Raw genomic sequence first — 16,487 nt, forward strand, 5'->3', positions numbered from 1 at the left:
CCATGCTTCCTGGAGACTGATTCTCCAGAGCCTATGAATGGGGCTCCTCCAAAATCTGCTGGGACAGGTTTTGCAGGGTGCTGGCCCAGGAGAGGTCGCTGGGGGCAGGAATCATGGGCAGTCACAGGGGAGACCCTCTCTCAGAACTCTGGGTATGCCAATGTGACCAGCAACAGCTGCCCGAGCCGCTCCAGCTGCTCCAGGCCTCTGCTCCTACCCTCATTATCTCCCACTAACAGAAGAGCTGCTTTGCCATCCATCCTTTGGGGAGGAGAATAGATCAGCTTTTAGTGCAGAACACAGTGATTCTATGTAACTGCTTCCAAAAGCCAAGGGGCAAAGGCTAGAAGAAAGAAAACATGTTCATGGTGGATTTGGCTGGAATCTCAACAATCGATGCCACTCGCTGCTGATTTTATTACCCTCGCTTGGGTTAGTTGCACTAATCTGAATTCCGTGCCGCGTGTTTACCGGCTCCTCTCTCTGATCCTGCTCGTGCATCCACTAATCCTTCCTATAGATTTCTCGCTCCCTCCTGTGTACTTTCTCTCTTTTCCAGGCACTCTGATGCTTGCTGCAAGCTGCATGCTGCAGAGTCATGAGCTGTACAAAGCTGCCCCTGCTGGGCAAATGTTTGCTTCTCCTCCCCTCTCCTATCCCTTTAGGTCAAGTAATATAGTCACCCCTTTAGGAGCAGATTTAGCCAGAGTCTGTTGGAAAGAATAGAATTATGTTTCTGAATAAGAGCCTTGAAGGAGGGTCAGCCCCTGGTGCACCCTGCTGTGCAGTTCAGACAAAGGGAACCAGGACATATTGTCCTTCCAGAAGCCTTGTCATCTGCTCAGTCCACCACCAAGCAGGAGCACCCCCCCAATCCCTCTTCCCACATGCTGTCCATTTGGCCCTGAGCCCTGTCAGTGTTTGCATTTTACTTAGAGAAATTCTAAGATTTCCTTCCTGTTTGTAGCCCATCCCTAGGCTGCTTGGGTCAGATTAATCTGGTGTTTTGGGTTGAATTGTGTTCCCCAAAAAGATGTGTTGAAGTTGTAACCCCCAGTAACTGTGAGTGTGACCTTATTTAGAAAGAGGGTCTTTGAGGATGTAATTAGTTCAGATAAAGTCAGGAGGATGGAACTAATCCATTATGACCAGTCTCCTTAAAGACAGAGACACACAGGGAGAATGCCATGTGACAACAGAGGCTGACATTGGAGTGATGCAACTGCAAGCCAAGGGTTGGCAGCCACTCCAGAGCTAGGAAGAGGTGAGGAAGGGCTCTACTCAGTATTTCAGGGAGAGTATGACCCTGCTGTCACCTTGACTTTGGACTCCTAACCTCCAGAACTATGAGAATAAACTCCTGTTGTTTTAAGCCTCATAGGTTGCGGTAATTTGTAACAATAGCCCTAGGAACCTAGTATACTTGGAAACTCAGTGATCCTGAGTTCTGAGCAGTGGGAAACAGTCAAGCCTGTACAGCATTCAGATCTCAAGTAGACTGTGCCCAAGAGCTGCCGTCCCACAGAATCTCTGTGGCCCACCCTGTCTTCCCTGTGGGGCTCCTGTTTTATCGTATTCTGCATGTGGCCCAGAACGGTCTCCACTTTGTGGCTCTGACCTCTCCTTTTTGGTTTGGTTTCTGCCTTTTCCATTTGAATAGTCTTAGCACCTGCTGCTGGTCATGCCCTGGCCTGGTCCTTTGCCTCATAAACCAGGCTGCAGTAACCTCTTCTCTGTGTCCTGGGATTATATGGCCTGCAGAGTGTCCCTGGTTGGCTTTTGTACTCTTCTCTACACTGATTGTTCCTAAGAAGGCTTCCTTCATCCCATAGCTGCCCTGGGACTGCTGTGAACTCCACAGGAGGAATTACAATCAGTTTGGTGTGACCACGTGTTCTCTCACATTGGCTGCCTGAGAAAGTCTAAAGGGACTATCACTTTGCTGCAGGGCATCCTAAAGACTGTGTGTTCTCCTCTCTTACATCTGCTCTTCAGACTAAACCCTTAATCCCCAACGCAGGCCGTGGGTGCTCCTATCTTCTGCAGCTAAGCAGCTTTGAGCCCCCTGGGCTCCAGGCTCAACACACAGATTCTGCAAGCAAGGACTCAGTGCGGTCAAGCTGAGCTTACTCAGATTCTTCATCCTCAGCAGCAGGGCAGGCCTCATCTGGACCACAGGCAGCCAGGATAAGGAGGTGGGGGAGGTGGCTGCAGGGTGGTCTCAGGGATGCCCGTGATGTGTCCTGACGACATGTGGGAATCCACTTTGCAGTCTAATTCTGCCTACACAGAGTCATGTATGCTCTTTCCTGTACCTGTCTCTGTGTTAGTGCCCATCACACTGAGTTTCGGTTTTCAGTTTGCACTCTTCTGTCACACTAAGTAGGGAGCTCCAAGACAGCAAGGTTGTCTCTTAATTACCTTCCATTCCCAGCACCTTGCTGTGCCCACTATTGTCATTATAATCCTAGCACCGCTCAGGTTAGGCAGTGTCCCAGACTTCTCTTCTATGGCCAAGGGTTGAATTGGTGCTAATGAGGCTAAGGGAATTGATACAGTCCATTTGGAGGTCATTTGGCTTCATCCAGTTCTGTGGCCATGGGCTCAACTTTATTTCTGGCCAAAGCCTAAGCACAACTGTAGACATAATTTCACCTCTCATCATGGAGGCAGACTGGCCACCAGAACACTCCTAAATCCAAGCCACAGGCTGACTTCTGATCTCTCCTTTAGCTTTGACCCCTTCCTCATTCTGGTCATTAACCTTGCCTATGGCCTGACATCTGACCCAGTCTACAAAGTGCAACCCATCCCTGGTGTCTTAGTCAACATGTACCCAACTCTAGCCATGGCTTGAGGTCCTAGTCTGGTCATGACTGAATCTATAACCCTAGTTGGGTCCTGGTGACACTCATACTAGACATCTCCTGGCTACAAGGTGGGGCAGTTGAGGTCATCAGGAGGTACAAGAAGATTTCCAGCCAACCAATGGCAAAGCCATTACACAAGCTTACCTTACAAGGGTGTGTCAGTAATGACTATGTCTGGCATTAGCTGGGTGTGACTGCTCTTAAATAAGTCTGTTATGCTAAATTTAAATAGGTAAAAATCCATTTTAGAATAGAGGCATTTTCTTGCACCCAGAAGAGGTAGTCATCTTTCTTAGTGTGTATAACATGACTGAATTAGAATTTGACCTACATAGAACATTTATGGTGTAAAACAAGGCCCACCTGGAAACACAGATTTGCAGATGCATAATACCAGGCAGAATCAGCACATGAGGAACAATTTATCTAAGTGGCCGGAGTGCTTTCAAACAATCAATTAAAGCTATTCCCATCTCACAGGGTGCTAACCTCCATTTAAGGCTGAAAACAAGGGCAGCTTCTGTCAGCACTATTTAGCAGTTTCAGTTGTATAGTCTGTGATGAAGTCAATTCTAATCTCTTAGGACTGGCTCGGTAATACTGAGGGAGTCTGGGATATTAGAAATGTGTGTCTTCTTTACACTTAAGTCAGTACTTATCAAATGGTTTTCCACAGCCAGGGCAGAGCTATCTTTGAAAAGTCTGTATCTCTGTAGTGTTTTCCAGCTACTTGACATTGACTCTGAGCTAAATCTTGGCTAAAAGCAATTACTGTCATATGATGAATTGAGGCAATTTATTTATTGCTTGAGAAACATCCTAGGTGATGTCACATAGAAGAATGATGGAATAATCCCTCTCGGGTACTCCATTATCAACCAGATCTGGTGAGGGAGGCACTGTTCCGAGGCATGGGGGAGGTAGTCAGTAATTTAAAAAATTAGCCACCGTGAGATCACAGAGAAAGTATTGGAAATAAAGCAGAAAACAGTCACCCAAACTCGAGCAAGATGTCTCCCTATGGAATTGTATGGGATGTTCTGGTTGCTAAGGATCAAGAAAGATTTTATACAGAAAGCCCAGAGTTCAATAATAAAATGAAACTCGATGTATTAAGGACTTGGAGATGGTCGTTGATATACAAGCAAAGGAAAAGGATGAGGGAACTTAAGTTAAAAAGGTCAAGTTTAAATATCATTTGAGCAAAGTCTGCGTAAGTTGGCCCCTATAACAAGATTCACTTGACATGTTCATCAATCCCTCAAATATTAAAATATGGTCTGTTGGTGGGAGGGCGTGAGGGAGATCGTCTTCAAGAAAGGCAAGTATAAAATGGAACTGTGTGTTGCAGCAGGTGGCAGACTCAGAGGGACAGGCATGAATGCAAAGATGCTTTAATCTGGATGGTCAAGATAAGAGTCTAGGCCTCCTAAATACCAGTTTGTTTCTTTCTTCCAGCTATTTGAGGAAAGGCAACCACATTTCTCTGCCGAGCAATTCCTCTCCCTATTTATTAGAGAAGTGGCAGAATAGTAGACTAGTTTAAAGAGGATAAATTCTCTGCCAGAATCCCAGCTCTACTGCTTGCTACTATTTCTTAGTCTCTCTGAGCCTCAGTTTCCCCTCTCTGAAATGGGTATAATGATAAAGCCTGCTTCATAGGGTTGTAGTGAGATTTAAAGAGATAATATATGTGAAGGGCTTAAAATGGCAGCTTGGGTTATAGTAAAAAAAACCCTACATATGCGTTCATGCTTTATTGTTAATTATATTAGCATTTCACATGTGGTAGCCTGACCCCTCTGTTGCCATCTTCTGTAAAAACCCGGTTTGATGTGTGGTTGTCCTAAAAGTCAGCCACAATTTCTCCATCTAGGCCTTGACTTTGCTGAAATCAAGACACAGTACTGAACATTCTCCCTGATTTACAAGTACAGACACCTCTCAAAAGTGGAAAAGAAGTGAGTCTACCTTCACTTGTTCATAGGAGGACCATGCTGGCCCATCTGGTCTCACATTCATCCTTCACTTTTGCTCTGCTTTGCTGAGACATGCAGGTGACCCCTGCAGGCTGTGTTTCCTGGACCCCATGCCAACTGGCTTCTGGGGTTGGCCAATGGGAAACATGAATTAGAGATGGTAGAGCAACGGGAAGGGAGAATCCTTGTCCTTCTTGTCCTCAGGACCCTTCTTTGGCAGCAACTGTGAATTGGCAGCTCCAATTCCTCCAACAGGTCTACTGGAGTTCACCTTCTTTTGGTGATCCTGACATCTGGGCTCTGATAACCCCACCACCTCTTTTTGTTTCTCCAGTCTGGCCTGGGGTAGTGGCCTCCTGATATTGCTGCCCTCTGGGTTGCCTCATCCTCATCTTCTGATCCCTGTGCACCAATTTTCTAATAATTTTTCTCTATTTTAAGTGCTTAGAGTGGTTTCCCTTTTCCTGGCTGGATGCTGACTGATGTGGATTCTGTGCTGATTTCCACTGATTATTCCTTCCTCTTTTAAGTGGTAAGGGAAAAAAAATCTGATTTGATCATCCAGTCTATATTTTTTTTCCCTGTATGATCATCACACTTACTAGTGCAAAATATCTGGAATACACAATTTTTCATTAAAAAAAGTCAACAGCAACATTTGTTTCTCCCCAGGCTTCTCGCACCCCTCCTGTTCGCTACAGTTTCAGTCCTTAAAGACTGCCAAAGTAGTTCATGATCACAATTACAAATACTCTCAATGCCTTGGGATGCAATTTGTAAAGTCTAGAGGCTTGAATCTAATGAAATATCCAGATGCTCTCCTACCTACTTCTTTCCTATCTTGGACTTCAATTCCATCTTCAGAATAGCCTGTCATTCTGAGAATTTGCTTTTGGCGAAATCAAGAAGGTATATGGTGCATACCTGACTTTAGAAGAGCCAGAAAGTTGCCCAGCTTCCTCAGATTTTCCCTGTGGTCTCCTCTTCGCAAAATCCCCATAGTCAGAGATGCCTGTAATGCTTAAAACTTTCACTGGCATAGAGGTAGCAGCTCAGATTCAGGGTTTCAAAGGTTTTCTGTACTGGGTGCCAGATAGATGCAAAGGCAGAGTACAGACAGAGAAACTCTTTGGCAAAAGAAGTCATTAAGTAGACGGGGTAAACTGCCAGCCCAGTAAGATTTGCCTCCGATAAGCCACATTGGGGATAATATGTCCTTGGATAGCTGAGAGGCGACTGTGTTTTAAAGAGTGCAGCTTTTAGGAATCGTGTCCCTGAGAGCCGGCTTCCTTTCTCTACCGTCAGCAGTGATCACCAGCATGGGTTATGCATCCACTGGGATTTACTTGGTTTTATCAATTGCAATGAGATGTTCTTTATCTGTGACTTCTATTTTTGCTCCATATCTTTACAGGGAAATCCTCTGAAGAAAAGCTACAGAATTGGGCCTATAGCCAGTGAGAGCACTTTGAGAATGAATCATTAATCCCTTGTTGCCAAATTATGTTATTGCTGCCATTAAGTCATCCAGATGTAAGCCTGACACAGGCCTTGCCTATATGAGGAAAGTTAAGTGAATCGCTCTGGGGGCTCTGCCTGCCTTTCTCCTAAGGATGGTATGAACTCAGGCAGCAGCTGCAAGGAGCCACTGCCCCAGCCTCTGGCATCCACAGTTTACAAACACGCTAAACCCTATTACCAAACTTGAACCAATTCCAAGGTCATGTCTGCATTATGCCACATGTGTGAACAGTTCCTCAGAGTTTATCAAGCATTTTTACCTTCATTTGGTCCTTAGAAAATCCCTGTGAACTTGGTATTTCCTTTCTATTTTACAAATAAGAATATCAAATCACATTGCAGTTAACAGATTGGATCAAGGTCACACAACCAGTTAGTGATGGCATCTGGATGCATGCTCCCATAGTTCTGGTTTGAAAACCATTGCTTTCAACCAGTCTTATAAAACTATAGCATCTCAACATCAAAATGCACATAAGAAGTCACACAGCTCCTTTTGTTTGAAGGGGGGCACATTAAGCTCCCAGACAGCTCCTTTCATTGTTGGTGACACATCCCCCTGCCTTTGTGAGTAGCTAGGGAAGGGATAGGGACAGGTGAAGATAGACCACGTGGAAGTCTCATGGCTCGAAAAATGACAGAGAGCACTTCTGTTACCAACAGCATGGGTATCACTGAATTAAGGGGTGCCAAGTTGAAGTGGGAAGGTGACATCTTTAGGCAAAAAAGGAAGGTTAGCATCCCATGAATGTGAGGTGTTGATGGCTTGGTTGAACATCCAGGAAGCCAAGGAGTTGAGAACAGGTAGAGACTGAATGAGCAGGTAAAGAGAGGGCTAACTCTGAAACAGGACTTGGGGACCATGGCTGTTTCCCTGCTCTCTCTCTATAGCAGGTGCTGCAGTGAAAGGGTCTGGGCTTTAGCCACAGCTGGAGGCTCTTCCACATTAAAACTTCTTTGTGTTGGCCCCTAGTCTACCCCCTGTCATGCCTACCCATATTAGCTCTGATATTAGCTCTGACTTTTGAAATTAAAGAGACCAAATCTACTCCATCTTCCATAATGGCTCCTTAGCTATTTGAAGGCTCGTCATTATCGGTGAGGTCTCATCTGAATCTTCCCTTCTCCAGAATGAAAAATCCTGATTCTGACTGATGCACCTTCAAAGTCAATGACCTCCTGAATTCAGTGTGCACCTGGGTCACATAGAGACCTTGTTAAAATGTAGCCACTGATTCAGTAGGTTTGGAGCAGAGCCCATGGTTCTGCATTTCTAATAAGCTCCTAGGTGATACTGACATTATGATCAATGGACCACTTTTTGAGTAGCAAGGCTCTTGGCTTGTCTTCACCCTGGAGGTCCCTCTCTGGGGATTGAGTCCAACTCAGCAACTAGGCAGGACTCATCAGGGTGGTCTGACCAGTGCAGAGTAGAGCTGCACTGCCCTTGTTGGGTCTCAGAAATCTTTAGGGAAAATCAACTGGACGGTTGTTTGGTAGCATGGGAGGAGGCAGTAGGGAGATAAAATATGGTAACTGGGCCCTGTTGTAGAGCAAATATTGAGGGAGGGAAGCAGACTTCAGGTAATTAAGAGGCATGTCTTGGGCACCAGTTTTCCATATGCAAGAGTGGATAGGTAGCACACAGAAAGCCAGATGTGGGCTCTGGGCCGCAGCTAGGAAGATACTGGAGTCTAAGCCACCAAAGCATTTGGGGAAAGAGTAGAGGACAGGAGGCAGCAGCAGCTTTGGGAGAACTGACTCAACCTTCGGGAGTGCACAAGTGTCAGAGGAAAGAGCTGGCTGGGGTAGAACAGTAGTCTCCTGTCAGTGCAAGCTGAGTTCACAAGATTGTTTCTGATGACCACACGACATGCAGGACTCAGGTACAGCGTTAAAGCTTCTCCAGTTGGGATGAATTCATCACCTGGTTCCTGGTTGCCCATTCTGATTTACACGGACCATTCTCAGGTTGGGTCTGGTAGAAGGCAGAGTTGAAGAATGTGCATCCAAATCCCTCCCCTTTCTCCAAGTCCATGCTTAATAAACAGAAGTCACTCAGAGTCTGAGAAAGAGGCTTTTAGGAACTGGGACTGATGCTAAGCCTGACTCTCATGAGAAGAGTAGGCTTAGGGTAATAGTAATCCAGCTGCCATTTCACTGAAGGCCTCCACTTCTACCTCTCAAAAAAGTCCCCTTGGATCTCTGAACCACTGAGTCAGACAGATAGTCTTCTGTGTTGACCCTGTGACACCATGTGTGGAGAGCCCATCGTGTTGCTAGGAGGCCCCATCAGTAACCAGCCCTGACACACTGCCTTGTAGCTCCCACCACAGGCTCTCACTCTGTTCCACTGCGCACTTCCCATGTGAGCCCTGTGGACACACTGCTGACTCTACAATAGGAGCAGGACTGGCCCACCCTTTGTCTCCATCCCTCCTTTCTCCCTGCCAGACATAGGAGCCACACAAAGGTCTTGTGTGGCCTTTAGTCCCAGAGCCATTTCCCCTATACCTGCATCACCTTTGAACACTGTCAGCACACTTCCGTTATGAATGGAGGCACAAATCCCCAGGGACTAGAGTGAAGTCCCTTATAGAGTTCTGAAGTGAAAGTTGGACTTGCCATGTCCCGGGGCATGTTCTTTCCTGTATCTGAAGTCTGGCTGGACCGGCCAAGCGTGGCTCCTCCCAGTAACCTCACTGTGTGGAGTCTGTGGTTTCAGCTCCGACGCCTGTTGGCTGAACTCACTCAATTTGTCTAAAGCACTGGTCTCTAGCCTTTCAGACCCCCCCACCCCCACCCCTGAATCCCCTGGATGTTTCTCTGTGGCCTTGAAGTATATTCTAGTGTTGGATCCATTGTTGGATGAGTATGAACATCTTGGAATTCTTTTCTAAAAGGCTTTCTAATACTCTTCTGAGATCTTCATTATCCTTTGTGTATGAAGCTCGATTCTACTCTAGAAATAGTATTTAACACAGTTGATCACTCCCTCCTTCAAACACTCTCTTCTCTTGGATCTCGATGCTACACTCTTCCAGGTTTTCCTCCAAAAAGTCTGGCTGCTCCTTCTGTTTTCTGTGCAGGTTCATCTTCCTCTACCCACTCACAATACTGCAGACGTTCAGTTCTCATTCTAGGCCTGCTTCTCTTTCGCTCTTTATTCTCTCCCTGGGCAACTTCATTGGGCCGCATGCTTTAAGTACCATCTATGTGCATGTGACTCACACACTTTTACCTCCAGCTCAGACTTATTTTCAGAGCTTCAGGCTTGCATTTTTATTTATTTATTTATTTTTTTTTTTTTAAAGATGACCGATAAGGGGATCCGAACCTGTGGCCTTGGTGTTGTCAGCACCACGCTCACCCAGTGAGCGAACCGGCCATCCCTATATGGGATCCGAACCTGTGGCCTTGGTGTTGTCAGCACCACGCTCAGCCAGTGAGCTAACCGGCCATCCTTATATGGGATCCGAACCCGGGGCCTTGGTGTTATCAGCACCACACTCTACCGAGTGAGTCACGGGCTGGCCCCAGGCTTGCATTTTTAACTACCTACTTTTCTGAAGTTTCTCTCAAGATCAAATTGCCCCAAACACATACATGATTTCCCTCTAAAACTATGCTTTTCCCATTATTTCTGGGACCCATTAACAGTTCTGTCATTCACCCTGTCATGCAAACCAAAGACTTGTGGTCACCGTTAGCAGTTCTTTCTCCTTTGTTCCCTAGTTCCAGTCCACCGACAGGTTTTATCTGTATCTATTTAATTATCTCTTTTATCACATCTCTCTATCTCTACCACCATCAGCTGAGTCTAACCAACCATCATCTCCCTCCTGGATGCCTGCATTGGTTTCAAAACTCATCTCCTTAATCCAGTTTGGTTCCACACTGAAGCTGGAATGGTCTGTTAGAAATACATATCTGACCATATCCTTGCTCCATGAACAGCACTTAAATGGTTCCCTGTGTTTCCTGGGCTAAAGGACAAAAACCCTCATTGTGGCCTGCAATGTCCTGCATGGACTGGTCCCTGCTGCCTTCTCCAGCTTCCCTCGCACCCTGTTCTCCTTGTCTTACTACATTCTGTAAGCTCCTTGACTGCACCGGGCCCTTTGACCTACTGCATGGCCTTCGCCAGGGCTATTTTCTCATCCGCTGCTGTGGGCTCCTCTCCTGCTCCCTTTTCCTGGTTGTACCCTGTCTTCCCTTGGAGCTCACCCTACTGACCACTTTCTCCAAAAAGTGATTAATTTCCCTATTATGCACTCTACATGTGTCATGTGCCTTTCTGCTCAAACCCAAATCAAAATTAAAAGTGTGTTGTTACTGATTCTGGGATTATTAATTGTACCCCTTTCACCCCAACCCTCACTAACTGAAGACTCTTTAGGGAAGGAACAGTGCCTGTTTCACTCACCACCATGTCTCCAAATGCCTGGCATATAGTGGGTGCTTGTGATTATTTACTGAAGGACTGAAGTATGAGTCCCATCACACCCAGCTAACAACAGTGCTCCTGGAGGAATAAGGTCCTCTCCAGGAGCTCTTTGCCTTGTGCTCCCAGTCTCTAGAGCAGGACCTTGGAGTTGGCACTAAGCAAAGTTTAGCCGTGCCAATGAGTGAATGCTCCAGAGCCAACCCTTCCTCCAATTCCAAAAAAAAAGACTGTCAGTATTGGGGAAATTGTGGTCTGAGGTGCTTTGCTTCCTTTATGCTTGGTACATGGGAACTAGCCGTATCTCAGAAATCATGTCTCCAAACTGGGAAGTAGGAGCTACCTAGGAGCTTTCTGGAACCAGCCCCCACTCTGGAATGTCAGACTAGCCCTGCTGAACAGGTGGTTGGCTAACTGCCCCAGGAATTCTCTAGGCTGTGGATTGGCAGAGCCTGCTCAGGCAGCACTGGGATTTGAAGAGCTGGTCTCATCTTTAGCTGGTGAAGGGTATGAATAAGATCCCTTATCCATAAGTCCTCCCAGGAGAAGCATCTCTGACCCTACAGACAGCATAGTTAGGTACACAGCACATGGTTGCTCAGTAGCAAAATTATGAATGATTGATTGAATAAATGATGCAGACAATTGTAGTGCACTCACCTTTACACGATTCCATAATCACCTGTTAAGCAGCAGTTGAGAGGAGGGGGGCCTGTGCTCCACACTGATGTTACAGAGAAAAGCAGGACGCACTCCCTGTTCTTTAAGACCTACCACTCTCAGTAGGGAGACTTGGCTAAGTGAGCCCAACTTGTCTAAGTTAAAACAGTTTGGGGACAGTGCTGTGAGAGAGGAAACACTCAATGCTCTTAAGAAAAAAGATAGGGATGTGTGAATGTGCTGGAGAGCTGTTCTTCAATGCCAGTGACTTAGGGAATTGGAACCATAGCTTACGGGTATTAGCATCCCTTAAACTCAGCTGAGTTCTGTGAACACATGACTAAAAAAAAAACGAGAAAACAGTATGGTTCCATGCGAACAAACGTGTGTGGGCAGAGTTGTCATCTCTTTAGCTAATCACTGAGCGACCACAAACATTTAGGGAGCCCCTATTACCAGTCAGGCCCTGTGCTAACATGGAAAAACAAAGATAAATGAGGCATAATCTTCCCTCTAAGGAGATTGTAGACCACTGGAGGAGACAGATGTGGAAACAAATAACTAATAATATCGGTACATTGTGGCAAGAGATATAGTGAGGTGTGTTATAAAGTTATAAAGTGCTATGAGAATTTAGAGAAAAGAAAGAAACTTTCCCAGGGGCACAGGTGACCAGAGAAGGAGTATTGGCTGATGGAGGATGGGCTGGTTCTGATGTGACAGAAAAGTAAAGAAGGGTTAGGAAAAAATTACTTTGAAATTCGAGCTGTCTCACAGAAATGTGGCACCATTGGGAACGTGAGGACAGCAAAACGAAAGTCACTCAGAGTGTTGGTAAGCCCTGGACCCCTCTCTGGAATGTCTGGAATAAGAAGTTGCTGCTGATCCTTAGTGCATAGCGTGAAGAGACTGGGCTTTGACGTTCTGTGGCTACTTAATTCTGTTATGGCACAAGCAAAGTTTGTTTTAGGGAGGGGGGGACTAAGGAAGTAGGGGGCTTGAAAGTTGAATTCAGGGTTTCCTGACCATTGAGGCCTAAACTCAGAGTCAGAAAACCTATGGAATCTCAGGCTTGACCTCCATCAGCCGTGTAACTTTTAGCAAGCTCTCTTGGTTTTCTCATCTATAAAATGGGAAGATCAATATCTACCTTTGGGAATATTTGTGAGAACTGACCAAGCTAGATCCGTGAAATTACCCAGCACAGGGTTGAGGACCAGCAAGTGACCAGTTCCCTGCCTTCCTCTACTAGGGGTAGAGTCAGCACATTAGGACCTGGTAGAACACATAGCATTAGTATTAAATGCCAAAAATTGAGTTAACCAGATATAGGTGTTTACTGAACCCTAGGCAACTCCCTTTAATACACTAAATTTTTACACTACCATTTGTTTTATGTAAAGAACAAAATAAAAATTTTAATCTTTTTATCTTTAAAAATCCAGTTATTTCAATTGTGTTGCTTTTACATAAAGCTGTTATTTTCACCATTTGCCTGGAAGAATACAGTAGGGTTAAGAATAATTCTATGAACCCATGAACGGAACCATAGTTCCATAGTTTGATCCTAGAATACGGGGAATAAAATACTCCACTAGATCTCACTAGAGGAAAAGATGCCCCAACACAGCAATTATGTAACCTTGGGCAGCTCACTTAATTTCTCAGCCTGTCAGTTTCCTCAGCTACAAAAAGATCTAATAATAATCCCAACCTCACAAGGAATTAATCCTCAAAATGGATTAAATTGGACAATGTATACAGTGCTCTTAGCACAGTGCCTGGCACAAAGTTAGTTGCCAATAAATGGAAGCTGTTGCCATTATGATTATTATCTAGTCACATGTGTGAGCCTTTTCAACATCTTTCTCCTTCCTTTTTCCCCTCCAAGGTGCCTCCACCCAGAATTCGAACACCGTGGAGCCAGAGAAGCAGGTGGACAACACCGTGAAGATGGCCGGCGTGATCGCGGGCCTCCTCATGTTCATCATCATCCTCCTGGGCGTGATGCTCACCATCAAAAGGAGGTGAGTCTCTACCACTGCCCTGAAGACTCTGTTGACCCCAAGTGACCCCAGCACTGCCGAGTGGCCAGGTCATTGCTGTGTTGCTCACTGTCCAGCAGTGATTGTTGAGGTCCTGAAATACTGGGGCCAACTGTGGCTCCTCGTGTTGGTGTCTGAAGGGTACGTGCTGCCTGCATGGTGAGTGGCACTGAGATGGCCCATTCTTATAGGGCCAATGATCCCTACAGCTGGGCCACCTTGATGTGCTGTGATGTATATTATGAAGTCAGTCTCCTTAGTGTGAACTGCTCTCTGTGATCAGCCATGTCATCCAGTCAGCTGGGAAGCCCCAGGAACATAGATGTGCCTGGAAGCACACTTGCAGGAAAGTAATACTTCACCCTTCTCTCCTCCATTCACCCCTGACTCCCACTGGTCAAGTAGCAGCACCCCAAGCTGCCTTCTGCACAGAGACAAAGCCTCCAATGATGTTAGAGACCCAGGGACCCTCCTACTCCAGGCTCCTTTCTACTCCATGTCCCACAAAATCTTCCCAACTGTTGTTGCTACTTGTCACCTCTCAACAAGATGTTCCCTGAGCACCACTGGCCAACTAAAACAGTTTTCTCATATTGTATGTGTTTTCTCCGAATTACACTGCTCATGAAAGAAAGGTGCAGATTCCTCCCTTATCCCCAAGATTCACTACTGTTTAAGAAGTGTGCCTAAGGCTTGAGGATAACACAAGGGAATTAAAGAGAGGAAAAGGAAATACAAGGGATGACTATCAGCTTTCAATGTCCGCTGGGTATATTGGTTATTTCTCTAAACGGAGTCCCACTGACCACTCTCCTTAGCCCCTGCGTGGATCACATGACCACACCGCTTCCCATTCCATGTCTTCTCACTTTCATTATCAGGGCTCCATATTTGCTCTCCACTTTCCCACTCCCCAGTCTGCCAGAGCAAATGATGTATTTATCTACATTATAATAATATGCACTGCAGCGTGCCCTGCCCCCAGTGGAAAGAGCCCTCTGCATTATTAACCAAACTAACACCTCAGCCTGAAGCTCTGGGTTTGGTTACACACAGAGCTCAGGGCAACCCCAATAACAAGTGCCAGGGGCTTGCTTCCATCCATAGGATAAAAAAATGCTTGTGAAACTTGTCCCCCACTAAGACAAAGGAACAGAATGCCCCAAAATGTCCCAAAGACTAATTCCAGCTTCTACCTTAGAAGCCACATGAATAGAAATGCAGAAAATTTTTAAAAAAAGAAAAGCAATGTCCCCATTCCAGCCATCTGACCCAGAAATACTGGGGTTCCCACCACACATGCAGGTGGCCCCTTATCTTGACCATGTAGGCACCAGAATGTCCCCATGTCTCTCTCTCATGATTCTGTTTTGAATCAGCCAGTCCTCCCTCTGGCCAGGAAATCTTACTGTTAGGACCCTGTGCTTTCTTGACATCTTTTTTCTTTTTTTTTTTATTTTTATTTTTTTTTGTCTTTTGTCTTTTTCCGTGTCCGGCAACGGATCGCAACCCTCAGTGTCGCCCCCGTACCGGACCGGGGACCGGCAACGGGATCGCAACCCTCGGTGTCGCTCCCGCGCCTCGCTCAGCCAGTGAGTGGGAACCGGTCCGTATGTGGGATCCGAACCCTCGGGCGGGAGCGCCGCCGCGCTTCCCAAGCGGCGCACCATCCAGTGCGCCACCGGGCCGGCCCTTGACATCTTTTTTCTAATAGGATCACCTCCTTACTCAAGCTCCCAGCAGAATGGCTTAAGAGTTAAGGTGCTCATCTAGCCACTGAGACTAGGGGAAAGAGAAGGTACTAGGTTAATATTGGGGGTAAAGAGCCCTCAAAAGGTTAAGGACAACAGTGCATTGTCATATCATCAATCACGGATGAAATGTGGCTATATTGTATGTCTCAGTGACTAGTCAGCTGTTGTTATATGAGGTAGAACATGAGTTGTGATTTCTCTGGGAGCAGTTAGCAACATTGCACATATAAGATCATTGACATGTTTCTCAGAGTCACAGATGCATTCGAGGCAGACATGAGGATTGTCTACCTGGAAAAAGTAACTCATTTTATAGCATTGAATACCTCTTTGATAAACCTGAAGTTTTCCTATTCTTTGCCACTGATTTGTAAATCAGATATGCTCTTCCAATTTTGCTCTTTCTAAAGCCTGGCTTAACCCACGTCACCATCGTCTGTGAGCTTGTGAAGAAATTTCACTTCCTTCTCAACAGCTATTTCTGAAATGTGTGACTTTTGGGAAGGGAAAACAGGGCTTTCTGTTTCCAGGGTGGGAGCGAGTATAAAGTAAATCCTTTGTGTAGTTTTAACCTGTTCTGAGTATCTTCATCATGCCTTGAGTCTATCAAAACTGTCCCTCAAACCCCATTGACAGGCATCACGTGATCACCCAAGAGGCAAAATGCAGACATTATGGCAGTGGAGGGGGAGGGTGCTGATCGGGTTTTGTATAGAAGTATCTTCTGGAGGAAAAAAAGACATTTTGCTGACCTAGTTGAAAGAAATAATTTACGGATGCGTGTAGGGAAGGAGAAGAGAGAAAAGCAGAGAAGAAAATGGGGAGGAAGAGAGAGATCCAGTATAGGCCTGCACTCTTCCCACTAGCCTACAATGTCTTCCTGTGCGTAGAGGTGCCCCAAAGGACAGTGCAGGGTGTGGTGAGCTCCCTCACCTCCGTGCAGCTCTTCTGACCCCAGCACCATGTATAAATATGGGGAAACTTCATTGATTGATTGAGTGTCTTATTAACATATTGCTGGCCAGAATGCTGTCCACATCTATCTAAAAAGAAGAGACACTGAAGGAAAAGAAACTCCCAAATAATAGACAAATTACCACAGCTCAGGATCCTAGTCTCAGCATCTCTTCAATATTCCATCATTACCTGTGATTCCTCAATCCAGGAGTTTTCAGAGCTCGAACACCTGCAACCCCCCCCCCCCCCCCCCCCCC

The 16,487-nt window shown here is 45.9% G+C and overlaps 1 protein-coding gene across 1 annotated transcript in view; it reads left to right on the forward strand.

Moving 5' to 3' along the window:
- PTPRT (protein tyrosine phosphatase, receptor type, T) overlaps positions 1-16,487 on the forward strand; it is a gene marked incomplete at its 5' end in the record, with an annotated part of 369,542 nt that overhangs the window by 199,385 nt on the left and 153,670 nt on the right. The window contains one exon of the mRNA XM_008571855.1: positions 13,366-13,501. Within this exon, the coding sequence (XP_008570077.1) occupies positions 13,366-13,501 (136 nt within the window). The remainder of the gene's footprint in view (positions 1-13,365; positions 13,502-16,487) is intronic.

Source organism: Galeopterus variegatus, unplaced genomic scaffold (assembly GCF_000696425.1).
Source record: "Galeopterus variegatus unplaced genomic scaffold, G_variegatus-3.0.2 Scaffold730, whole genome shotgun sequence".
In the NCBI taxonomy this organism is placed as follows: domain Eukaryota; kingdom Metazoa; phylum Chordata; class Mammalia; order Dermoptera; family Cynocephalidae; genus Galeopterus; species Galeopterus variegatus.